The sequence below is a fragment of the Apteryx mantelli genome, chromosome 1, assembly GCF_036417845.1.
Source record: "Apteryx mantelli isolate bAptMan1 chromosome 1, bAptMan1.hap1, whole genome shotgun sequence".
In the NCBI taxonomy this organism is placed as follows: Eukaryota; Metazoa; Chordata; class Aves; order Apterygiformes; family Apterygidae; genus Apteryx; species Apteryx mantelli.
The window spans coordinates 128,935,566-128,961,238 of record NC_089978.1 but is presented as its reverse complement, the minus strand read 5'-3'; the positions used below and the strand labels follow the sequence as shown (position 1 = coordinate 128,961,238).

The 25,673-nt window shown below is 45.4% G+C and overlaps 3 protein-coding genes across 6 annotated transcripts in view; 1 reads left to right on the top strand and 2 right to left on the bottom strand.

Moving 5' to 3' along the window:
• Window positions 1–10,787: 10,787 nt before the first annotated feature.
• Window positions 10,788–24,036, bottom strand: QTRT2 (queuine tRNA-ribosyltransferase accessory subunit 2). 2 transcript variants are annotated; one of them, XM_067301944.1, is made up of 9 exons: window positions 24,019–24,036; window positions 22,898–22,953; window positions 22,108–22,184; window positions 19,104–19,313; window positions 17,947–18,146; window positions 15,110–15,261; window positions 13,067–13,184; window positions 11,869–12,126; window positions 10,788–11,435 (listed from the first exon to the last, which is right to left on the bottom strand). In XM_067301944.1, the coding sequence occupies exons 3-9, from the start codon at window positions 22,180–22,182 to the stop codon at window positions 11,393–11,395; spliced, it is 1,056 nt and encodes a 351-aa protein (XP_067158045.1). In that variant the 5' UTR covers window positions 22,183–22,184; window positions 22,898–22,953; window positions 24,019–24,036; the 3' UTR covers window positions 10,788–11,392. The 2 variants fall into 2 exon arrangements, with proteins under 2 accessions (XP_067158045.1, XP_067158035.1); XM_067301934.1 differs by lacking the exon at window positions 24,019–24,036 and adding an exon at window positions 23,590–23,786.
• Window positions 24,037–24,367: 331 nt separating this feature from the next.
• CCDC191 (coiled-coil domain containing 191) overlaps window positions 24,368–25,673 on the top strand; it is a 28,398-nt gene continuing 27,092 nt past the window's right edge. For 2 of the 3 annotated variants that reach the window (XM_067301893.1, XM_067301875.1), the window contains exons 1-2: window positions 24,370–24,444; window positions 25,356–25,497. In XM_067301893.1, coding sequence (XP_067157994.1) covers window positions 24,397–24,444; window positions 25,356–25,497 — 190 coding nt within the window. In that variant the 5' untranslated portion in view covers window positions 24,370–24,396. Of the gene's footprint in view, window positions 24,445–25,355; window positions 25,498–25,673 lie in introns of all 3 variants that reach the window. The other variant, XM_067301886.1, reaches the window with a different exon arrangement.
• The window catches only part of ZDHHC23 (zinc finger DHHC-type palmitoyltransferase 23), a 31,216-nt gene continuing 31,034 nt past the window's right edge, over window positions 25,492–25,673 (bottom strand). The window contains exon 4 of the mRNA XM_067301962.1: window positions 25,492–25,576. Within this exon, the coding sequence (XP_067158063.1) occupies window positions 25,555–25,576 (22 nt within the window). The 3' untranslated portion in view covers window positions 25,492–25,554. The remainder of the gene's footprint in view (window positions 25,577–25,673) is intronic.

Genomic DNA, 25,673 nt, shown 5'->3' with positions numbered 1-25,673 from the left:
GCTGCGCTCAGTCTCCCTGTCTCTACCAGGCTACAGTTCACAGCAGACTCTCAGACTTTGAATGAAGCGTGGGCCCTTCCCTTCTTCTGCCCTACGCACTGTGGGACTTGCTACCTAATGCACTCCCATGCCACGGCCAGGAGTGTGGACAAGAGCCCAATTTGTTTTGTCTCTGCAGTGACGTGACTAGACATGCTCAGCTGTGCCAGGGAGAGAAGGCAGCAATAGTCTGCTTCACAGCTCCTGTGCAGCTCAGCTAAAAAATAGCCACTGCTAGTGTGGAGCTCCCCTCCACTGTGAGCAGTGGAGGTTGGCATGACATGGTCACTTCAGACAGTCAGGCACTTCCTCCAGAGCAAAGAGCAAAAATGCACCCTGCCTGCATGACTGTCTTCACCCACTGAGTCCCAAAGCTCCTGCTTAGGAGCACAAGTACTTCTGTCATCTGGGGAGAGCAGGAAAGACAACAGAGGCAAAGCAGCAAGCTCAGCAGCATGCACCTGAGTGGCTCTGCAATGCAAACCTAGGTGTGCAGTGGAGGATCAGTTACCACAGCGCACCATTCCTGGGAAATGCCAGGCCCTTGGCAGGCTCTCAGAGGACCCAAATGGACAACATTTATCATCTCCACACACCTGTTCTGGGAACTCATTTACCCTCCCATTGCCAGAACCTCAGCCCACAGAAGGCACCTAGCACATGTGCAGCAGTCTTAATCAGAGGGCAAAACATCACCTCTTTGATAAGATGGGAGCAGGAGCCAAGGAAACAAATTTAGTACTGAAACTTAGAAAGGGAGCACTGGTGGAGAAACTATAACATCCCTATTGTCTCCCTGAAAAAGTTTGCCCATGCAACTGGGGCAGTTTCAGCACTTGAGGAAGTTTCCCCAAATGCAAGTGAAACACTCCCCTGTGCTGCCAGCTTGTATTTTATTGTTCCTTGCAGGTAGAGAGGTGGCAGCTATCCCTTTGGTACATTGTACTCGTAGGTTAGATTGCATGAGAAGTGCAGCACTGTCATGGGGGCAGCGTCTCCTCTTTTCTTAACTCAAGGATCTGCAGTACATTGGCCACTGCTTAACTACCATATACGCAGTCTTCTGTTTGGACCACTAAATAACGAACAAAACTTAGGATAGCCCCAACTATGCCTGTAATAGGTTCAAACCTCTTTTTTCTGCTGGAGCAGGTGGCAGTTTGCATATACTCTATCTGTCTTGAAACGTATTCCTGGTCTCTTTGGAATCGATCTCTGTCTGTGCTGTCCTCCTTGTCAAGCGCGCTGCTAGGAAAGGATTTGTCTTGTCTTACCAGTATGATCCCTGTCATTACAGCACACTGTTGAAGGAGAGCTGTTTCAATGTGCCTCAGCTGTAAAGACTGTACAGTGTTTCCTTCAGGGTGACTCCTGGGTGCAGATAGACTCATGAGTCTCCCTGGCTCCCCTTGCCGATACACCTGTTGCCACACTCAGCACACAGGAAGCCCATAAATCCTAGCTTAGAGCAGCTGGAAAAAAATAGTCCATTCATGCTCTTTTTCCCCAGCAATACTTTACAAAGTCATCTCCAATAGTTCCTGGATGAAAACACCAGACTAGTCCTGCCATATTGTGTAAGCTGATCTCATCTGTGCTGTGCTGCACCAGCTCATCTCAGGTCAGTCTGAAGCTCTTCTCCTTGTATAGAAAAGCCTGCTCTGGTACAGTCTTGACACATCTCTCATTTTTCCCCCTCACTGTACAGGATCCAGACTGACTTGTCAGAGGCTCCAGGTCTCACTCCCAAGATTAGGCTTCACTGTGCTGTTAGCTGCACTTGTTTGACAGCTTTGGACATAAGGGCATATTCTGCTTCTGCCTTCATCTATGCCACAGATCCTCTGTCTGATATGTGTTTCCTCCCTCTTTCTTAATGCAAGGCCAAAGCATTGTCCTCCTGCTCTGAAGCACATAGCAGAGTTCTAGCTTCTTTTTTAATTTGTTTGGGTTTTGGGGGGACATGCTAGTGAGCAGCATGCATTGTTTATTTAGAGACATGCCCTCAGTACTGCATTGTAACTGTTAATCCAATAAAACACATTTGTCACTGGAAGTTTTGGTACCTTTGCAGCGAAAACTGCTAGCACTTCCATAAGCCTTTCTCACTTGTATCCCTCTTAACACTTTCCCAGTACAAAATGATCATCCTCCCAGACACCCGCAAGAGGTCATTATTATTACTTCCATTTTACTAATGGGGAAGAAAGAAGGGAAGTGGTTTTCCAAGTCACATGCAGTGAACCCGTAGCACAGCTGGGAAAGAAATCAATGTTTGCTGTAAACACCTCCCACAGATAAATTCTGAAAATATGGTCAATTAGTTTGTCTGCTATGCTTAAGCAGGCTGTGGTAGTGTTTTTCCATCTGCTCAACAGTGCTGGACAGCACAGGACGTACTCAGCACACAGGATACTGGAGGTAAGACTGCCATTGCACCAAGCTGGGGACAGATTGCTGCTCTAATAATTTTTATTAAGATGCTATCATAATACAGTTCACTGGACACCAACTTCAGCTGCTTTGCACACAGTTGTCAGAAAGGCAGAAACAAGGAACTAGTTTTTTTAAAGGGTGACTTGGTCGGTTTCAAGCTCTGGCCTAGCATCTCTCAGATGTCATGCTCAGTCTGATCTTACTTGATTTTGAACCCGTTCTTCAAGCAGTGATTCACAGAATGATTCAGGATAGAGATGAGGAACGTGACATGTGATAGAAGACCAGGTTAGTAGGTAACCAGACAACACACAGCTATGAGGGATGAGGGAAGTTCTACATGCAAAAATAAGATTCCTCGTTTAATAATCCAGAATTGAACTATCAAGATTTGAACTATTAGATCACAGAACCAACAACAACCTCTTAGACTATATCCTGCTATGAACCAAGGAGGAAAAAAAACAAGAAAACAAAACAAAAACACCCCCCAAACCTATACACAATCACAAAAGTCAATTCCAAAATAAGACAATCTCTCTCTCTTCATCCCTCAGGTACTGCATGAGCTCCATGCCACAGTTTTACTCGCAGGAAAGGCTATGCAGCAAAAACAATCAAAAGTACAGTGAGTTGACAGTGCCCTCCCTTCCCTGGCGAGTCAGAAGGACAGCTGAGAAGCCCCCCAGGGCCTGTGTTTCGTAAGCCTCCGTTCCCATTATTTGGGGTAAAATATCCTACACTCTGTCATTTTGTAACTGCAATGTCTCCTCCTAACCTTCATTTTCATCTTTGCTGTTTTTTAATCCTGACTCCAAGACCACCTAGAAGAGGAGAGGTGAGCAGTGACCTTATGCTCTGCACAGGAGCCTTCTCTGCTGAAGAACCATGCTCACTTTACAGGTCTTCATTTCAATACTGATATTCACATGAGAAGAACTAGAGAACACAAAAAGCTCAGATGGAAAGAGGGAGCTCAGAGACTGCTATGCGCTGTAAATAACTCCTAGTGCCAGGAGACCTGTCCTGACAGTGAGGCTTGGTGGGCCCACAGGCACAGCAAGGGGCCATGCGGTCTGTTCTCACCTTCACTAGGCTCCCCCAGACAGCAGGACCAGGTTAGCTAAGCTCCCCCATGCTGGATACCATTTATAAACAGAGCAGTGGACAGAATAACCAGGAAGCATTTCTACCAAACCATAGCTGAGGAGAAGTAAGAGCCTTTGGAGACCAAGGAGGGCTGGCAAAACCCATCAGGAACAACAGCAGCCTCCACAACAAGGTAAGAGGAGGCCATCCAGATGCTCCTTGTATAGAGATAATTACTGCACAAACACAGATGCCTGAAAAACAGACTGAAAAACACTGGGTTAGCAGGTCTCACACAATGCCTGCACACCAACTGTGACAAAGCCAGAAGGCCACAGCCTCCTCCACATGTACCTAGGGCACCCCAGCCCTGCTGTACCTGCGGGGTATGTCAGCAATAGGTTTGCTGCATCTCGGATGTGTAAAGTTTGTTGCTCCTGCACACAATGCTCCTCTCTGGGAGCACCTCAGGACCCTGCCCACCCGAGTGCCTGCCAGGCAGCCTACCCTTGGGGTTCCCTCCTAATCTCTAACCTCTCCTCAGGCTGCCACGTGGTAGCCATCATGATGGTAGAGGGCACTTGAGGTGGGCACCTATCTTCCAAAAACCAAACAAGTCAAGCCAGCCCACCCTGAGCAGTTCTTGATCACTCACTCCTGCAGCATGGCAAGCAAAAGCAAGTGGAGAGCACCTCCATAGCTCATCACCACCCCTCATAGTCCACAGGAAATAATTTTCATTTAGGCTGCTATACAGTAGTTGTCGTAACTACTACTGCTACTCACTTGGGTGCGAGCACAAAAAGAGATCTCTGCCACAAATAAGAGCCCCATGTGCACTCCACAGCAGTTCTTACCTGGAGCTGCAACAACAAACACCTGTAAAACCAGCCCAGAAAAGAAACCATAAAACCTACTCCCTTGTCAGAGGCAGCAGCAGTCCTGACAGTCACTGGGTCATGCAAGAGTCTTCAGACAGGACAGCACAGAGACTCACTGTAGAGAAGGTCAGACAGCCATCCACAAGGGAAAGGAGCCTGCTGCAAAGCAAAGAAATGATATAGGAGGCGGGTTTCGCCAGCTGACACAGACCCTGGTTCAGCAGGTGATGCTGCTCGGCTGGCACACGTCACTGCACCTTTCAGCAGCTGGTGAAAGCTGCTTTCAGGCAGACAAGCCACTCAGCTGAGCTCACCGGACCCTGCTGTGGGGCTACGGGCAAACAACTCCCACTTGCAGGAAGCACCCCTGAGGTCTGCTGTATTGCAGTCTCTCCAAGAGGGACTGGGGTGACAACTGCATTCCTGCTTCCCGGGGTTTGTCCTCTCTTTGCACTCCCACTTGCAGGAAGCACCCCTGAGGTCTGCTGTATTGCAGTCTCTCCAAGAGGGACTGGGGTGACAACTGCATTCCTGCTTCCCGGGGTTTGTCCTCTCTTTGCAGCTGGGACCAGCACAACCTGCTCAGGTTAGCAGCTCATCTGAAGGGGGCAGCCTGACACCACACGTAGCTTGGTTTAAGCTTATCGCAACATGAAGCCCTGTCGCAGGACTGTTACTGACATGATGGTTTTTGAATAATGCTTCTAACCAAGGCCAGCATTTCTAGGAAGGATCAACAAGCTGCAGTCAGCTGATCTGGTGATGCTCAGAAAACTAGAAATGGGAATTGTGGACACCCAGAGGACTCTGGTACCTGATTAGTTTCAGCCAAGTGTGTGATGATTTGCTCATCAAGTGATGACAGGCTCTAGCAGCCTTCTGCCTGCAAACACTCCTGACTGCAAGGAGTTTCATCTCCTGGAGAGAAGGGGCATGTCAGGTCTGTCTTACACTTGCATGAGTACCCCACATCTGAAATAACCTTTGACTGAACAATTTAACTGAACTTCTCCTTATCTAATAGTAACAATGGATTGACATAATTGTCATTTCCTGGTATCTTGCCATCTAATCTGCTGCTTTAGGATCAAAGAAAGGCTTATAAAGCTGCAGGCAACTGGAGGTGCGAAGGGGTCACCTTCACCAATGGTACTTCTTCAAAGTCAGCATCAACTGCTACATATATTTTGCTGAATGACATTGAACAGGAGCTAAAAGATGCATCCCTGACCAATCATCCCTTTCAATCTCAAATGCAACTGATCCAGTTGTGCTCCATTATTTTTCAAATGGTTAATCTCAGCTCAAGGTTAATCTCAGGCTACAGAGTAGTGGCCTTCCTCTTTCTGCTTTCATGGCATCATTCCTACCACCCTTCCTTGGTTTCATATCACCTTAACCGCCAGAATGGGAACCTGCCAGTTCTGACACCACCCACACCTTCCTCCAACAGGGACGCTCTTTCTCCCGGGCCCAGGCGAGGAATCCTCCTGAGCCTCCTTCATGCTTGTGGCCACACATCAGTGAATCTCTCCTTGCCAGACACCAGTCACATCTCTTCCCTAAATGCCTCTGGAAATGTGAGGTAAAGGAAAAAAAAAAAAAAGCCCCTAGAGCCAAAGAAGAAAACGAACATAATTAAAAATTAATTTCAGTATAATGATTTAAGCATCCCAGCACAACAGGCACCAGGCTGCTGTATGTTTAGCAACCTGGGGAAAACCTTTCGAATTCCCTGCCTTGGGGACTGTTGTCAGTTTTAATAAGTTTTACCCTGCAGTTGTGAGCAATGCTAATTGAACAGTACAATAAAGCCTACTTTTCACTGGGCAGAAGCACACTTGCCATAGGACCTTATGTCTCTGTCACCTTGCGCCACAGCTGAGGAGGAGATGGGATGTAAGATGCAGGTGGATCACTCACCTTGTCATGTCTCAGCTGAGGGGCAGCACCATTTCTGCCTGCCTGCAAAGCAAACACCTGGGAAAGATGTTCAGGATGGTTTGGCACTGGCTGAGCAAGCAGGGTGGCCAAGTCTCAGGGGCGAGTCCAGCACTCAGTCTCCACTAAGCCACAGACCTAAAGGCCACCAGCATTACTCTTTAGCCTTTTGCCTTTGTGAGTGCTACAGCAGCCATTGCTAAACTTTTTGAACCACAACAAAATGCTCATTCCTCCTCAAGACATGCACAAAACAAAGGATGTAAAAAGGCACGTGCCAGTGTCTTCTGCAGCTCAGTGTTGGCAATGCTAGTTGTGGACATACTGCACAGCTCCCAATTCTTTTTTCACTGGCTTTGCCAGATCCTAATCATCTTGTTTGCCTCTGCTCCTTCCTCCCAGATGCTCCATCTCCTGATCCCTTCCTTGAAGATTATGTGTCTCTTCCAAGACGTCAGCTGCTTGCCAGTCTCCTGTGTCCTGTTCCCTTCCAGTTTGTCTAGCGTCTGGCTTTCCTACAGGGTGGTTTTCAATATCTCCTCTGCTTACCTCATCAAAAGGTAAACTGGCCTTTCTCCTGAGGAAGCAGGGAGCAACAAGTACAAAGCATTGTTAGAAAGCTACTTCAACTCCATACTTTGCAATATATGCCCAGTACCTCACACAGGCAGTCAACTCAAGAGTGGAAGGTATCAGATACACAGCACCACAGTAGATCGAGAAACTCTGGCCAAGAACCTTGAAACAACTCCTTTCTCTTGTGAAAATCTTCATTGGGTCACATCTAAGCATCAGAAGCAGGACTGATGTTTAAGATCTTTTCTTCACCAACAAGCTGCAAATCAACCCACTCTGGAAGTATGAATGGGTGAGATGCACCCTTGTTCTGCGGAGCCACAGGCATGGACCAGATTTCCCTTTCCCAGCTCACCAGCCACCTCCTTGGCCTTGAAAAGCTTTCACAGTAGCAGGGGGAGAAGAAAAACAGAAAGCTGGCTAATCATGAGTTGCTTAATGAACTCAGATGCCTCCAGTTAACATTTCTTTGTATATTGCCTTGTCCCCACTGCACAGCTTTGTACGTTTTCAGGCTCAAGTTTGAAATAAACCTGGTTAACCAGATAAGCCCTTCTCATCCAAACCTGCTCCCCAGAGAGCTCTGCAAGATGTTTAGACACAAACAGCTGCAGAAGAGAGCAGACTTTCTCTGAAGTTTATGATGGGGAGTGAGCAAAGCTGGGAGCTGGAGAAAGTACATCAGAAGCATGACAAGGACATCACATTGCATCACACCTTCAACAACTTTGTTCCTTAATAGTTTAATTAAATCAGACAGATGTAGAAATAACCGGGCAGTTCATCTGCATCTCACTGTGTGGCAGGGAAGGTATTGCCTTCCTCAGCCAATACATGGAAAACACACACTCTGACAGATGCCATTCACACTGGCAACGGCAACACCAGCACAGGACTATAGAACATTTTGCTGCATGAAAATGTTAACTGTTTTTGTGCCTGCACCAACTTTACTAATCTACAGACAACTTCTCAAAGTGATTTAACTTCATTCTCTTTTTGTTTGAAAAGTCCCATCGTGCCTACAGAACATGCTTAAGGCAGGATGGTACCATATGCTTGAACATCTTTAATAACCTGAACAAGTAAGGGCTTCAATACCAGAAAAGAGATGAAGGTCCTAGTGAATTATGTAGATCACCCCAGAGTACTACAAATAAAACCATTAAAGTGGCCTGCACCATCATCTATTTTGCATACATCTTCCATATCACAGAGGAAGTCTCTTTGAAATTACTGAGAGGAAGTTTTAAACATTTTATTGGGGCTATTTTTTTGAAATAGCCCTTTGCCTGCCAAGACAGGTCATAAATCAAAAATCAGCAGGGTCCAGGAAGAAAATACCCAGCTATCCAATGCTTAAAAGCACTCCTGAAACATACCTGGAGCTGATTTTTCTATGCATAAAAGCACCATGATCTGAAAGCCCTTTGGACCTAATAGGTTTAGAAATAAATTGAATTCTCTGCTGGAACATTTTCAGTCTTCAACAGCTCCTGCAATCCTGTACAGCCACAGAACAACAGACCTAAAAACTGTCAGACAAAGCTTGACACAATCTGTCATGGACACTGGGTCATAGGAAGAGGACAGATGGAGAGGGTGCATGCATGGGGGAGGAGGTAACATACCTGAAAGAAAGGAGAAAACATTTTTGTGACAGACTAATTTGTATTTTTTTCCTTAATGCATTTTAAAGCATACCTTTGTAACTGATGAAGAGACTGCAATATTAAAATAGCTCTGAAAATAAGTTACTGAGCAGAATACTGATGAAGTGGTCAGAAAGGCACAGCACTTTGCATTTAACACATGGCCCTGCCAATTATTCTCACCACAAACAAGAACACCAAAGATTTTTCTTCACGAAGGGGAAGGTTACACTAGAAGTTACTAAGAGGAAGGTGTTCCAGAACCTAATGTTTTTGTATCACACCATCTTGTCCTTGCTCTTCTGTATTCATCTCCTTTGAGGATGGAAGGCAGTCAAGGATGTTTCTGAAGAGTTTCCTGTGCTAAGTAAAGGTAATTTAGCACAGAAAACTTTCCACTCCTTATTCATTTCAATTTTTGCTTCTCCATGAAAGGTGGGGAAGAAAACATGTAGAGTTTTCTTTACACATTAGGGTAAGAATATTATTTTTGAAAGAAATTAGATCTCTCCTTGGAAAAAAGAACTGAAAACTTTCTAGATTATCATGAAGTTTGCTTTACTTTTACAATGTGAGCGAGGAAGACTGACAGGGAGATTGAAAACTTGTGTAAAACAGAACACAGCAGTGTTGTTTCAGAGATAGGTAACTGCAGGAAAAAAAAGCCACTTACTGCAGCTCATTACTGTGTTTGTTAAAGACACTGAGTAGATGAAGCTTATAGTTGACCAAATGAGATTTTGCCCAATAAAAAAACTTGTGCGCAAACACTGTGTAGAGAACCATAACAAAAACATTGATTGGTATGACTGGAGAATGAATGGGAACACAAGAGTATGGAAAGAATAGAAGGATCAGAAGGAAAAGCAGAAGGGTTATTAAGAATGACATGTGTTGATGGCACTTAGATTAGCAAGTCATGAAGATCCCAGTACATCTGCATACAGCTTTTCAGGACACCCAGGCTGGGAGACAAAGACAATGGATAAATCCTAATGATTCACAGAAATGGAAAGGAAGGAGAGACTGATCATAGCTAGCTCCCAAAGGGTACCAAACTGCACCTCTAAAACCAGCAACAGGGCTATGAACCTAAGAAGAACCCAGACAGCCTGAGGAGGACACAAAAGCTAGCATCCCTTGTCCCCATGTCCTCACAGGGAATCCTCAATAGACCTTCTGGGTACAAGTATCTTGGTGCCTGAATGCTGTGCAGACTTGTGGCATCTTGGTGATTGTGACTATGTGGGTATAAGAGTAAGCGAACAAGATGGTTCTGTTTTAAAATAGTCAATGTCCCTTCCTGTAAAGTTTTGCACTGAGCTTTCCAACATTGTAGAAACAAACACTGCAGAAACATTGCAACATCTACTCTATCATAGTTTCTGGCATCTCTCTTGAAAAACGCATGAAACCTGTTTGTTACATTAGAATTCCCTGCCCTTTAAGGTAGCTGGATCCTGAATGTCAAACCTTCTGCACCATGGTTATTTCTCATCCTACAAACACAGTGTACAACAATGTGTCAATCCCTGTAATCATTAAAAATCATTAGGTTCTTTCTGGAGGGAAAGAAGTTAGTCACATAATTTATGCAGTTTCTGTGGTTGAATTATCCCCTCTAATCTCCATTTTAAGACAACACTCAAGCAGTCATTGCATCATTTCTTTAGGATCCTGTGGAACAGAAACATAGTGCAACAGATTGGATAAGGCTAAAAAGGTAGAAGGGACCAACATAATTTTATCTCTGCCAGAGGAAACAGGAATGCACAGGCAATGCTGACAGGCAAACTATGGACTCTCTAGACTCTGTGGTAGAGCCATCCTGATGTGAGACATTAAAATTTTAAAACAGCAGCATTAAAGTAACAGGAAAGAGTCAATTGCAGATCAACCCTTAATTGCTTTAAGGCCAATAACTTTAACTGTGGTATTTTTCTAAGCTTAATTCACGTTCTTTTGTGGGGAGAGGGTGTAAGTCTTTTTAACGTTGCCATTTCTATTATGGCTTCCGAAGTGACTGATATGGGCTCCTTCTCAGTGACAGGATCCTACCCCTAGATGGGTCATTGTCCTCCATCAGGCTGCTGCTAGATCAAGTTTCCAGGGGACATCATCTTGAGCACTGCATTCAAACTCTTCAGTACACCATCTCTGTCACACCTTGAGGAACCAATTTAATGAGTAAGAGAAATTTTTATTGTTGCTTTGTAACATAAGATGAATAAATCCATGATTCCAATGAAAGCGACATAAGACAACTGGATAAAAGGAATGTGATGCAACTAAGCAATATTTTAAAATAAGGAGGCACAAGAATTTTTTTCTAAATGCCTCTTCCTATGATTTCCACAGCTTCATCTCACACAAACATTTGCATGGTCTACCAGTGCTAGGGCAGCTGGAAAGAACAGTATATTAGTTATCAACCACACTAGTGCAGGAGTGAAATCTTAGTCCATAAAGGTGGAAGGGTACAGAGTCAAAAAAAAAAAAAAAAAAGGACCTCTAGAGCAGGACATGGATCAAACACTTTCTCTTCTTTCTGGCTCTAATACCACAGACTAGGACTCCTTAAGGCAAGGCCAGGCCGAGCTGGAGGGCCTCCGCCTGTCCCAGCGAACATTCTGCACTGCATGCAGCATGAGAAAGAAGTACCCATACAGTCCTGCATGCTTCTGAATAAAACAGCACTTCCATTCAGTTCTCTTCAGGGACACTGATGCTGGCAATGGCCACAAGGAGAAGTGTGTTAGACTGAGGCAGGATCTCTCATCAAGGAGTTGCATGATGGGGAGAGCCGTGCCACTGGGATTTTCTAGGGAAAAAAAAAGCAAAAAAACCCGTAATATCCTTTGAGGCTGGAATGAGAGTCCCAAACAGCTGCTGAGCCTCCTGTCAGGCAGCTGGATTCATTTTAAGTATATGCCCTGCTTCTTCCTCAATCCCACATTCAGTAATTCTGTTCTTCCACCCAAAAACCCACCAGTGAGTAACTGAAAATAAAGCTATCTATAATGGTCTTGTGAGCTGTTCAGCTCTTCCATATCCCCAGAATGCACCAAGCCAATTAATTGAAAGGGATGCTTGAATAAGATCTCCTTTCCCTCCAGGGAGGGAGGCCTTTAAGTGCCTAACAGGCCCAGGTGACGCTGCTGGCAGTCCAGTTTACACAGTCCCACTGCATAAGGATGAAACTTTCCAACCTTCCCCCCTTGGCAGCTTCTTCTCACTGTCTTTTCTGAACTCACTGGCCTGGCTTTGCATTTGTTGGACCTTGGAGTGCCTGTGTGAAGATCAGTTTTTTCAGCTGATCCAGTTTATTGTGTCTTAGGGCATCTCGGATGGCACTGAAAAAGCTGAAGTAGTGCTGAAAGTTGTGCATCATGAGCAGGACACCAGCTAACAGCTCGTTGGTCACGAGGAGGTGATGAACGTAGGCTCGAGTATGCCTCTGACAACAGTAACAGGTGCATCCTTCCAGCAAGGGACCAAAATCATCCTGGTATCTAAGGAGGAAGTAACACTGGATAACATCAAAGGTAAGAAGACATGTTCAAGCAATAAAGAACATTCACAGTTACTATGTAGCCAGAGACCTAAGCCCCAAAGCCCTGAGGGCCTGAGTCCCATTGTTGTAAGATGTGTTGATATCCAACACCAGTGCCAATGACATGAAAGACTCAAATAGCATGCAGGACCTCACTATGGGGACAGAAGGCCACACACAAGTCAGGGGATAACTTTGACCACAACACAGGTAACAGAGGAGAGGAGCCTTATCTGTGCTTTCCCTGACAGAAAAGCTGCAACATGAGACTCACCTCACTAGATATCACATAGTCTATGGAGGAAGAAGCCATCAGAAACAAGGATTTACTGATTCCACTAGTCACAGAACAACTTGTTTCTGTATGCAGTATTCCCCTCTACCATGAGCTGCACTGTTCTCACAGAGTCAGGGAGAGGGGGAAGGACAAGCGGTAAAGCAGGCCAAAGTTTTTGTCAGGTATCTAGGTACCTTGCTCTGCATGTGCCCAAACTGAGTCAGAAAGTGTCCTCTACAATTGTTTAAAAAGATCTAGTGTCTCAAGATAACTCAAGTTAGATGCGGAAGAACAAAATGATCCTCAGACAGCCTTTGCTAGGCTTCTGTCTTTCAGCTGGAACATAACTATGGCCATAGTACTTCTGCTGCTACAGTGTTCAGAAAATCCCTGGCTTTAGGTCAGGCAAATGATGGTGCTTTCATTCATACACTACTGCCTGATATCAAGCTAGAACACTTGCCCAGCACTTTCCACTCAATGTCCAGAAGTATTTTCTTCAACACTTTTACATTTTGCGAGTCTCCCATCCAGCTACTGACCACGTGCAATCGAATACAGAGGACAAAAACCTTATATTTAGTGACAGAGCTGCAGATATCCTTCTCACAAACTCACATACCTTTTGTCCTTCAGAAATATCTCAAATGGTGTTATTTCTGGATCAGCTCTGGAGATTCCATCCTGGTCTTTTTCAGCATTGTTTTTCTCTGGGTCCTGGACCCCATTTTGTTTTAAAACTATTTAAAAATAAAAAGCCTTTTATCAACAGGCAGCAAGGGAAGAGAAAGGTTAGAAACCTGACACTAGATATTTCTGCTACTCTCTTGCCAGATAAGAGCTCTTGTCACAAGTTTCTGGAGAAGAGAAGGCTGAGAGGAGATCTTATCAACGTGTACAAGTATCTGAAGGGAGGGTGTCGAGAGGGTGGGACCAGACTCTCTTCAGTGGTGCCGAGTGACAGGACACGAGGCAACAGGCACAAACTGAAACACAGACACTTCCATCTGAACATGAGGAAAAACTTTTTCACTGTGAGGGTGACAGAGCACTGGAACAGGTTGCCCAGAGAGGTTGTGGAGTCTCCTTCTCTGGAGATATTCAAAACACGCCCGGATGCAATCCTGTGCAATGTGCTCTAGGTGACCCTGCTTGAGCAGGGGGGTTGGACTAGATGATCTCCAGAGGTCCCTTTCCAACCTCAGCGATTCTGTGATTCTGTGTTTCCATCTCTTTCCCATACAGACCAACTATTTTCATTTAATTATCATAGGTGGTTGAGACAAATGCAGTTTTAGATTATCAAAATGGAAAGAGACAAGGGAAAACTGATCTACTAAACCTAATGAAGAGTTAGAACTGAAACAGCAGAACAACTTTTTGCTGCTCTGCTGAGCTGAATTCTTAATAAAATGTCAAAAATATTTCCAACCTGAACTTCATGCTGAATGGAATGCAATCACCTGAACAAATTGATTTTCTTGAGATTTTGTTAGAACAGACAGGCAACTCATTTGTATTCAATCATTCTACTTCCCACGCTGTCATCAGGCTGAGATTTGGATTTTTTTTGAACAGCTAGAATCAAGAGGCTGGTAGCACTGATGCAGAAGATATAGATTCCACATCTGCCTTTTCATCAGTCTACCTTAGACTAAGAAAATCATCCCATAATTTTGCAGGTTTGCATTTTTTTAGGCTTGTTCTTAAGTAGGAGATACCTCTGGAAACATCAATATTATTACTATTTGCACTATCCATGTCTACTGAGTGTTATACAGACACAGAACAAAGATTGTCCCAACCCCAGAATCCTACAGTTTTAAGAATAAGGTGAGACAAGGTAAAGAACAACAATGACAATTAAAAGAAAAAAAAAAGGCACAAAGAAACAGGATGTTCCATTCTGTTCAGCTGGCTTTGAGTTATCCAAGCATGAAAAGCCACTAGGTTCTACCCAGGAGGAAAAACGTAAAATGCTTTTCTGTATTAAAAACATTCACTAAGTCCACAGAAACATGACTGCTTGAAACACATTTGATGAGACCCATTTAAGCATCTACTTCATATCATAATGAGTTATAAATGCCTTATCTTCGTTCTGATATTAACTGATAAACACAAGAATGAGAGGAAAACTGTCCAAAGAAATAGGATCCCTAACTTTTGTCAGCTAGAAAGGAGAAGGAATTTCAAAAAATATCTTATTAAAACAAACATACACAGATTCAAACAATTCTAGAGACCAGGTATCATAGATTCCCCATTTAAATAGGTCCAGCTTTCACTGCTAAGGGTAACAGAAAATTTGCCAATGGTGTCAAACAAACAGTCCTACTGAGAGTTGATAAATACAGTCAAGTCTATAAAGACCTCTGTTCAATAAGTGTTTGAGAAATACTTAAGCATATTTTGGCTAACCAGAAATTCAGATCCCAGACTGAGGCCTAAAGATCTCTTCAGCAGATTTTCCCCCAGAATATGCAGCTTTCAAAAACAACACTTGACAGAAGTATTCCATTTTTCCTCAGTTGTTACTGCACTTACTTCAAGGACAGAATTCAACTACAGGATATTCTTCTAAAGCATAAAATATGCTTAGCACAATACCAGCTGACACAGCCAGGACTATAATGACCACTGAAAAGACCACCAAGAAGCTTACCTGCTGCTTCAGGATTGGGATGGTAGTCATAGCTGAAAGATAAGGCACAGCCTCGCTCTGTCACCTGGAAGGGAAAGAAGCTCTCAAAAATGTCCACTCCTCTTTCAATGCACTCGAGCACCTCATCTGGTTTGCCTATACCATGGATGATTCTGTAAGAGAAGCACAAAAAGACAGATTTAGAATATTCTGAGTAGAAGCAAGCAGGTATCTCAAGGAAAAGATACATGTCCAGCATATGTAGTTTAACCCAGCTGCTAAACAGAAGGCAGCTGGATACAACAGTCATCACTCAGAATCCTGTGCACTTCCATTTCCACACCGTCAGTCTACCCAGTACACGGCAACTGGCTTTTCCCTATCTCCCATTTGGAAGACAGCACTAATCCCTCATTTACTGAGGAAAACCTCATTGTGTTCATTATGTTTGAAGTGATTTCGTTTCTTTTACATGCACACAAATGCATTTAAGTTCAAGATTCACTTAACACTTACACCTTAGAACAGATATTTTCCTTAGTTATGTTTGTGCCTGTGTTAACTACCAGTTTCCAGATATAGGGACTCCTTTGCTTGGTAGCTGTTAGGAGACAGTCTAAAAGACTTGATCAGGAGCAGCAGTAGAAGGCTGGTCAAAGACACAAGTGCTTCAGGTGACAATCACATTGTACAGCACTTGGAGGACTGCCTGGAGGAGGATGCATTAATGAGAAATGCCTTTGAAAGAGGAAAAACTTCCTTGCTTTGTTTCTTCCTTCCTCTCTCCATCCTACCTGCTTAAATGCACCTTTTCACCCTCATTGATGCCCTTTATTCTCCAAAAGTAAGGATCTACCCAATAGCCTGGGCTGTAACATCTTCTGGGACATGGCGTTAAGAGCCAGGAAGAGCCCAGCTGGATTGCCATCAGTCAAATGTCTCTTAAGAGAGATCTTGCTGTTAGCCAAATTTAGCTGGCAGCTTCCCTGAGGGTGGGTGAAGCAGAAGAGAATATAGCAGCACCCGCTCTCCCGCAGGTGCATGGCTGTGCTAAAAGCAATAAAAGCTAATGTAGGGCAATGATCTAAACAGATAATTAGGAAAATACACAGGGGCTGATAAATGAAGTCACAAGGTGCCATTTTTAGTCACTTTTCTAAGTACTCCAATTAAATTGATGAGCACAGAATATGGATGGGAGAAGATTTACGGCATGAGTTCCTCATGTTTCATGCTCCCACAACAGGAACAAAATGATACTCAATAGTTAAAAAAGTAGCTCTGCATTTGTGATCAAAACCCTGAATAAAACTTATCTTTGTATAGGTAAGGACAAAGATTCGATCTTGCAAATGTTTTGCTGCTATTGAAAAGGAAAATTTTTACCACAAGACTTCAGTGTCTTTAGAGATCTGAAAGGACCTGAAGATTACTTTTATAAGATCATTTCACCATCACACAAAAAACGGTAATTTCTTGGGTGAAATACATTAAGTTTTTGTCTTCTAAAAATTTCCACACTGGGGTAGAACACAGCTGCAAAACAGTTTCTCCAGGCAAAACTGCAAGGCTGATTTATGAAAGCAGGATTGTCTGAAATTTGCATAAGGTATGTACAAGACCCCCTAAGGCTAACCAGCTTGCTTCTTACAGAGAGGTCAGGAACACTTGTCTTAACCAGACAAGCAAACTACTTGACAGATGAGGCAGATGCACTGGTTGCCACTAAGGTTAGCTGAGCAGATTGGACTCTAATGTTCCCAGGGGACCTTTTTAAAGTAGCTCAGCCAGAGAGGATGCAACAACACAGCAAACCTCCTAATCGTCAGGAAAATTCAAACCCCAGGCACTGGTAAGGATGAACAAATCGCAACATCAGACACATGCTTTGGAATTTAATTTCCTTTTGAACACCATTAAGTCAGAGCATTGCTCAGCTAACAGAGGGCAGCACAGCTACAGAAAGACGACCAAGCCCAAGTCAGTCCCTGCAGGAGATGAAAAGAAAAGCACCTGTCCAAGAGCAGTAGTAACAGAAGCAGTGAAAGCAATCCAGAACACAAAAAAGCCAGGAAGCTCAACCCAGTGCTACCAATTCCCCCACCTCTGAACCACTAGCAATCATTAGAACACACTTTTTGGAAGTCTTCAGTTCCTGTCAGTCATTTGTAAGAGTCAAATATGCTGTTCCTACTGTCCAGGCTCTGGTATGGATCAGATGGGCACAAACCACCACTCAGAATATACTACAAACCCCATATTATGCCAATCTAACCAGAGAATACAGTTATTTTGGACGAGGCTGTACTAACTCTGGAAATTCACAGGCTCAGTGCCTCAGGCACTAGATCAGAGCTGGCTGCCATGTGACCATGTAAGCACTTGCTCATTCTGTCAGCACCACTCTCTGCTCTCCTTCAGTTCAGACTGGAGAGAGCTGGAACAATGACAGTTTTTCTATGGAAATAAGAGGTTCCCTGTAGAATGGGTTGATAGTAATGTTGTTGGTTTTTTTAGCTGAACTTCAAGTAAACCATGGTCTCAGAGGTCTAAAGTGAACAGCCCAGGCATATCCTGCCTGTAATTCTACCTAAAGAAAATAAAGATTTGAACTCAAATCTTGATTATTCCCCAAACATGGGGAATACTCGCATCTACACTGCGGGCACAGCTCAGTGCCAGTTACAGCTAAAAACTGAGATGAGGGTTGAAGTCTGCAGCCTGAAGTGGCAGAGGATACCCAGCCTGGCACTCATATGGTGCTGTGCAAGAGAATCCTACAGTGATATCGCACAGCAGCCTGCAGACTCTCATAATAGGATGGATGGACTTCCTGCAATGTCACCCACACAACTTACCTTGGTTTGTCTTCTGGGAGCTCTGCTGTGACAGAAGCTATCAGCTTCAACTTGGTCTCCTTGGCAATGGCACGTCCCTGGAAGCCATCTAGCAGAAAGCCACCCACAGGTCGCTTGGCAGTCTCCCTGGCTGATCTGAGCCTCTCTTCCAAGATATCTCCACCTTCAATCGCCCCAATCATTACACTCCCTTGTAGTTCCTGGTCCAGGAGAAAGCTACAGATGTTAGAGAATGCTCTGCCGAAGACATCCAAAGCATCTCCTCACAGCCCTGCTACTTAAACCCTGCTTTCCAAAGAACCTTTCAGAGCTGTGGTGTTTCACCCCAAGTGGGATGAGCCCCCACACAACACAGCAAAGTCCAGGTGTAACACAGGGGTGGGATTAAGAGAAAGCATATTCTGCTCCTGACTCTGACACTAAATCACTGAGAATTTTGTGTTGTTCTTTCCACCTCCCTACAGGAGACAGTAATTACAGATCATCTTTGTATGCTGCTTTTTGTATACACCCCTCAGCACTACAGGAACGCAAGGTGTCTGAGCAGAATGCAAAGCAGGTTCTATTACCCTGGCTGCCACACACCAGAGCTCACACTGAATTGCTTTTCAAGGGACACAAATATCAGTTCCTGTCACAAACACTCCTTGCCACTACAGACCCAGACATGTCCCCTTTCATCAAAAGGGGGGGATGTCTCAGACCTGCTGGAGGAAAGAAGGAATAGCACTGGCAAATCCTGCCAAGTCCTCCCTCACCTGGTACTGGGGGGATTTCAGAGCAAATCAAAGCTCTAAAGGGTTAGAACATGAGTTGTCCCAATCTGAATGAGAAGATCCTGCTTTGGCCAGGATATGGCATGAAGGTAAGTGAAAAACATCCACTTGAGTCCAAAAGCAGAATAAAATAAGAAACAGTTCCCCACAAACGGTAGAGAAAAGTGCCCTGGAGCAGGAGATAAGTTATAAGAGAAGAGAGTGGCATAAAAAACCCCCAGGGTGCTACCGATCATGCCTCCTCCAAGACTGTCACTGGGCATCCCCTGATAATGTGTGACAAGATTTCCTACTAAATCACATCCTTCGACTGGCCTAAGGTGCAACACAGACTGAAAAGCAGCTGCCTTGCAGCTCCCGCAGATATTTTGGGGACCTTACCGGTGATTTCTCCAGCAGCTGAAGGCATACATCCAGGAAGGAAAGAGACCTATCCACAGATTTCTTGGCCCTTTTCCTACTGACTTCCCCAGAAACGGTGTCTCCATCGGAGATGCACTGAAACCAGTCTGGCTTGATGGCACGCTGTATGTCCATGAACTTGGAAGGTGTCATTTCCATGCGCCCTGAATTCCCCCACAGGGACACTGTCTGTCAAGGAATAACAGGGATGAACGTTTGTGGCAAAGGTTAACAGACCTTGAGGGTCAAAAGAGAGGAGGGGTCTGGTAAAATACCAGATACTGGAATGACACTTTGTAGATAAGCTCTCCAGGAGCATGGCTCAGACCATCAGGTGCCCTTGACACAAGGAAAGGAAGGAGATTAGTGGCTGAGTTGGGATTTCTGGGATGTTCTTTGATGAAACCATCATACACATCTGCTTCTCCCTTTTTTCCTTTGGGCATCTCCCCTTTCACACACAATGACTACTTAAGGGTGTTAGGGAGTCAGAGAGAGCAGCTGGCCTATCATCACCCAAATTAGCGGCAGAAGTAAAAAAAACAATAAAGATTTCATTCCTCTCAAACTTGTCACTCCATTAATGGCCACAAAGGTTGCAATGGGAAATATAGCTTGCTAATATTCTGTCTACAGAAACACTACACTACAGAAATGCCAGAAGGAATGAGCTAATTCCTCTTCTGAGCAGTGAATTCTCACAATCCACGTGAATATATAGGTATGTATATTTAAAGCACACAGACACACTGGGAAAAACACAGAAACACGTTACACAATTTAATCTTAGCACCCAGTGCTATTTTAAATCTCAAATCCAATCACCCAGGAAAGGATTGAAATACCGTGTGGAGAAGAAAAACACGGCCTCGAAATCCAGCAAGCTAAGAAATGGCAGGTGTTCTTTAGGACTGTAATAAAATTAAGTCTCCTCACAGGCTTTCCATGTTGTGTGCATACATGGGTCCCATCTTCCATCATTACCCCCACAAAAGATTTTAGAGCAAGACAAAAGCAACTGGGCAGAGTGGTTAAGTTATACGAATGCATCTGGACTAGCAAATGTCACTATTCAATTCACTTACTGGAATTCACTTACATTCAACTACCGGAGCCCCTGCAACTATGCAAGAAGCTACCATGCTTCATCCTGTTCTGTGGAATCTCTAATTAGCTTGTGTGTGCAGCTTGGCAGTTCCTTCTGTTGCGTTATTGTTAGTCTTGTGACACTGTGGCGCTGAACTTTTAAGGGAGCATTCAGGCAGGCTCAAGTCTGGGCTTGAGTCATTCAGAAGCTAGTTCTTTTTGTTTGCAACTCCATTAGTGATTTTTTTAAACTGGGAAAGGTTTTCAACCATCAGAAATACAAGTGTTGTGGGGGCTTTTCTGTACAGCGAGGATTTAAATGAATTCTCCTGGCATACACCAGAGACCAGATTAAACAGTACAGTTCTCATGCATACAATTCACAAAGCAAATCTGATCAGCTGGTGCAAAAAATATGAATGGAGCAATTATTTTTTGTCTGGTCTCCAGAGAAAACAAAAGGATTGTGCAGTTACACTGTGTGTCTGTCCATCCATCTCTCCTGATTACTTTTGGCCCTCACCAGCTAATTTTAACTATATAGGAGTAAGACAGAGACAAACAGACAGAAAGACAGAGAAAAGTCTTTCAAGTAATTACATTTCCATAAGTTTTCCATAAAAAGTAGCAACCCCAAAGGAAAGAGATCCCCCAAAATGCAGCAGTTATACACTGTTCTGCAGTAGCATGCTGATCAGTCAGTATCTGCTGCCTCTTACATGATGGGGGTGTCAAGGAGCAGCTAGAGAAGGTAGGAAGAAAGTCAGAGCTATTAGAGCCCTGACACAAAGCCTAATGAAATCTGATTACCTACATTCTGCTCTCCAGAGGAAAAACTTGCTTTCAATAAGTACAATAGTCATGCCACTAAAGCCCTAGATAGCTTAAAGAACTGAAGAGCTTTATACCATGGTTATTTAAATCCAGCCTGTGTCATACAGAGCAGAGCTTTCTGTTCCATGGCTTTCAAACTTTCGTAAGCACATGTCAGCACAGATCCAGCTGCAGAAGGACAACTTACTGGCCTTGCAACTTGGCAACAAAAATCCTCACCAGCTTCAAGAAAAGCAGAATCAAGCCTGCAACATCCAGGCTTAGATCACCATTAGTATCCCATAGCTGCACAATGGTGAAACAAGCTGCAGGTAATTCCTTTCTTGCTAAGGGACAGGATTCAGCCTGGTTCCCAGCAGCAAAGAATATACACTGCCAAAACCCAGCCTGTTGGTAGTTACCCTCTGTCACTCAGTACCCCTTCACCACATGCGACCATACCCAAACAGGCCTCAGGACTGACCACATCCAAGCCAGCACCAGGAATGCCACCAGGAACAGCCCCTCCAGGCCACAGCCATGGCAGGGAGTGTGTGACAGACTGCACAGGGAATGCACATGCCTGTGGGATGCAACTGGCAAAGGCCTGTAAAACTACCCACTTCTGGGCCGCTGAGCCACTTTCCTGCAGAAATGTTATATTCTTCCCCTTTGTAGACCTCTAGCGAACTGTAAACCCAGACATATAGGATTCCAAGTTTATTGCTTAAGAGTGTAATCACTGTAAGCTCAACATATAAGCCAAGACATACACATTTCTTTTTACTACCATATATTAATCACAACAACATGAAAGCCTAGAGCTCTCATTCCTATCCGAAATTGCCACTTAGCTGTTCAGGAACCCAGAGAACAGACTGTCAAGTAAGAAAATGTCCAGCTTCATCAAGTTGGAGGTATGAGCATGTAAATGACATTTTGCTCTGTGCAGAGTTATTTTTCTATATGCATGAACATCATCTTGTGGCAGTTTCAGCACATCCACACAGATGAGTGAGACAGACTGCCAGTTTTCTTATGGGAACTTAAAGTGGACACTTTCAAGGCTTTACAATGACTATACCTTGTTAGTGTTGTAGCCAGAGGGACAGGGAGCAACCGGGTCTTGGAGGGAGCAGTACAGCACTGTGTCCGGCATACCTGGGAACAAAGATACAGAGTAGAGTTTTGTGAACAAAAACATAGCTAATGCAAAGACATTGTTTGTAAATACACGAAAGGAAATAGGGTATCCCACAAATAAGCACATGCATTCTTCTGCAGGATTGACAAAGAAAGATATTGCTCATTTGAGCTCTCAGCAACAAAGACAGACTTCTGCCCCAGCTTTATTGACTGCAAGGAGGAGAGGGCAGCAATGGGACAAACCATAAAATAACACCCTTTGGTTCTACAAGCTACATAGGTCCTTCGAGATTTTATTTATGTTTCTTCTTGATTAATGCTCCTCCTAGTATAATTTGCCAGACATGATAGCTGATTCACTTGACCACTCAACTGACACAGTGGGAAAATCTGACATTTGACAGTCTAAATTGATGAAAAGTCTCAAGCCTAAGATTTTGAAAAAAGGACATCATATAGTGAGAGAACATATCAGCTACAGAAATGAGAAATGTATCATCCTCACTAGATTAGAGGTTTCAAACATCATACAGTATGTCTCAATGCCACGCAGTCTTCCCTTCACAAATAGTCACTGCAATTGTTAAAGCCTTGGAGAAGTTCCAGGTAAAAGGGATTTCAAATCATCTTGAATGAATAAACTGTCCCAATCCAGTCAAAGCTTCTTGAAAGTTGGGCATCCTGTGTATCTCCCTGGACACACATGCAAACACACACACACACATTACCTATAAATTTTGCAGCTCCTTCTTTATATTCTTCCAGGACCTCATGAAGTTCTGCCCTGCATCCAGACATAGAAACACATTATCTAAGCAAACAACTATCAAGAAAAATAGGTGGCTGCATAATCATGACTTCCCTTTCCTTACTTACATGTTGCCTGAATTTGGATTGGGTTAGGTGCCAAGAGTTACCATCTAGCTACCAGGCAGTGAAGTAGGGACTAGCAAAACTAAACAGCAGAGGCTCAGAGCTCAAGAATGACAGCTTACAAACTGGGATGCTAATAATGCTGCGGCAAGACAGCAAGTTTTTACCCACGCTGACCAGGCAGAGTCCTGCTGGAGACCCTCAGGCCATAATGGGCCCCCTCAGCGGGACCTTCTGGATGGCGTTACTCACGCGCATCACCTGGCAGCTAGGTGAGGCAGGGAAGGGGGAAAGCAGGGAGGAGGCCCTTCCAAGAAGCTTTATGAGCTTAACTTTTCCTTTCAGTTTCCACTTCGCCGATTTTAAGGGCTTTGACCTTCTATAAAGCCGATTATTCGGAAGCAAAGCCAGAGAGAAGGTTATCAAGCTGTTCAGAGGGCTTCGGCCCAAACAGGCCCGGAGACTGCGCAGCCCTCCGGGCCCCGCACCAGCCCCCTCCCACCCCGCGGCGCCGCGACGGCGCGGCGCGCTGCCCCGCGGTACTCACAGGGCGGGCAGGGTGAGCTGCGCCACGGCGGGCACGCCGCGCACGGCCCGCAGCGTGTCGCGGGTGAGGTGCGGCGCCGAGCCGGTGCGCGTGTAGAGCAGGCAGCCCGGCAGCGCCAGCGCCGCGCCGCCGCCCGGGCCCAGCCCCGCCAGCGCGCCCAGCCGCCCGCCGCCCGCCCCGCGCAGCTCCAGCCTCATCGCCCGCCGCCGCCGCCGGCCGCCCCGCCGGGAGCCCCCGGCCCGGCCCGGCCCGCCGCCGCCGCGCGGCCCTTCCCGCGGCCCGTACCGGCGGCCGCGCGTGCCGCAGCCGCCCCAATCAGCTCACGCCACATCATCGGCGTGCGACGGCGGTGTCGCCATGGTGAAGCTGCCCGCGGCGCGGTGCACCGTGGGCCCGGCGGCGCCGCGCTGAGGCGGCTCTCAGAGGTACCGAGCGCGGCCATGGCCTTTCCGGGGTACCGGCTGCAGCTGTTCCGCTGGCGGCGCCTCACGGCCGAGGCTGGAGCGACGGTAACGGGAGCCCCGCGCGGCCGCTGGCGCTGTGGGGAAGGGGCGGGGGGGGGGGGAAGAGCGGCCATCGCCCCACGGCGCCGCCGCCTAGTCACGCTCCACCCGGGGGCCGCCGCCGCCCAATCAGGCTCGGCCGCTGGGGGTGACGTAGGGGCGCCCCGCCCGGCGCTGTCCAATGAGGGCGCGCCGGTGCCAGGCGGGCGCTGGCGCGGCGCCGCGGGGGCCTGGCCGCGCTTCAGCCCCGGCCCCGGCGCCTTGAGCAAGGTTTGAACAGGAGCTCCACGTCGCGCTCGGGTCAATGGCTCGGAGCTTGCTGCTCTTAAACTCTGGTTCAGGACGGAGTCAGGTGCTTGAAACGCTTTTTTTTTTTTTTTAATCTTATTTGCAGCTAAAGTTTGACTCTGACAATGTGGAGCGCTGGATCAAGGTGATGTAATTTTCACAGTGATTTACCCGAGAGTAAGAGATCCTGTTGTTATGCGTGTAACTTACAGGTAAAAGGTAAAGCGTGCTGTTGAACAGTGCTGCGGATTATGTGCAAGTGAGACACTTACCCCAAAGCACTTTCTCCTGAATCTATAATAATCTAAAATCAAGGAGAAAGAATTCAGTTCTGAACTTCCCTTTGTGTTGCTTCCTTGGGTGCCTTCATCCTCCCACCCTTAGCCTGTGTCCTATGGCAGGTAGGAGTGTGTCTGCCTCCTCACCCAGCCTCCTAGACCTCTCTGGCAGCAGCTTGCTCTGGTTCCCCCTATCACCAACAGGAGAAGTTCTGCAGAAGTATGGCCTATCTGAGGTATGGGCGTTATATGTGAAAATACAGTGACAAGTCGGGACCGTTTACCTCACAGAGAGATGAATATGGGACAGAAAATTGTTCAGACTTTGTTTGCACACTGGCCAGATGGTTTTGACAAAGCGCTGATACCAGCTGTCATAGTTGGTGGCTGCTGGGGACTAACTCAGCAAGTCTCCATTCAGCCCACAGGGGCTGGCTGTTTGCATTCTCCCAACATGTTCTCCATTCACTATGATTGGCACTAATTGCCAGTGAATGCTTATTACTTAAACATTTAGAAGTCAAATGTCTCCAGTCAATCAAGAGCAATAGCAGAAATGTGTTTCCAAAGAATGATATTGTTTTGGGTTATATTCTCTTTGATGTTTGGTCTCTTTTGAGGAGAAACCTGGATGTAGGAAGTTTGAAAATGAATATACATCACTCCTTAGAAATGTTTTCTTTTCTTTAATTTGAAGAGAGTGGAGCAAGCCTCTGAATATGCAGTCTCTGAAGCTTTTTCCATTCAAAAGCCAAGTTATCCACAAAGGCTTTGTGGTCCTGTGATGAATCTGGAAAGCATGGAGCAGCTGCAAGATCATAATGAGGCCTATGAGGAAGGTGAGCATAAATATTGCTTGCCACAAGGTGCTTGAAGGAACTCTTCTTGATCCAGCTTTATGGTTCTGGTCTGAACAGGCTATGACCAAAAGAAACTGTTTATAGTAAGGTAGATGGGAACCTTTCATCTAACAGAAACAGGCATAAGAAGAATCAATTGCTGGAGTTCAAGGTAG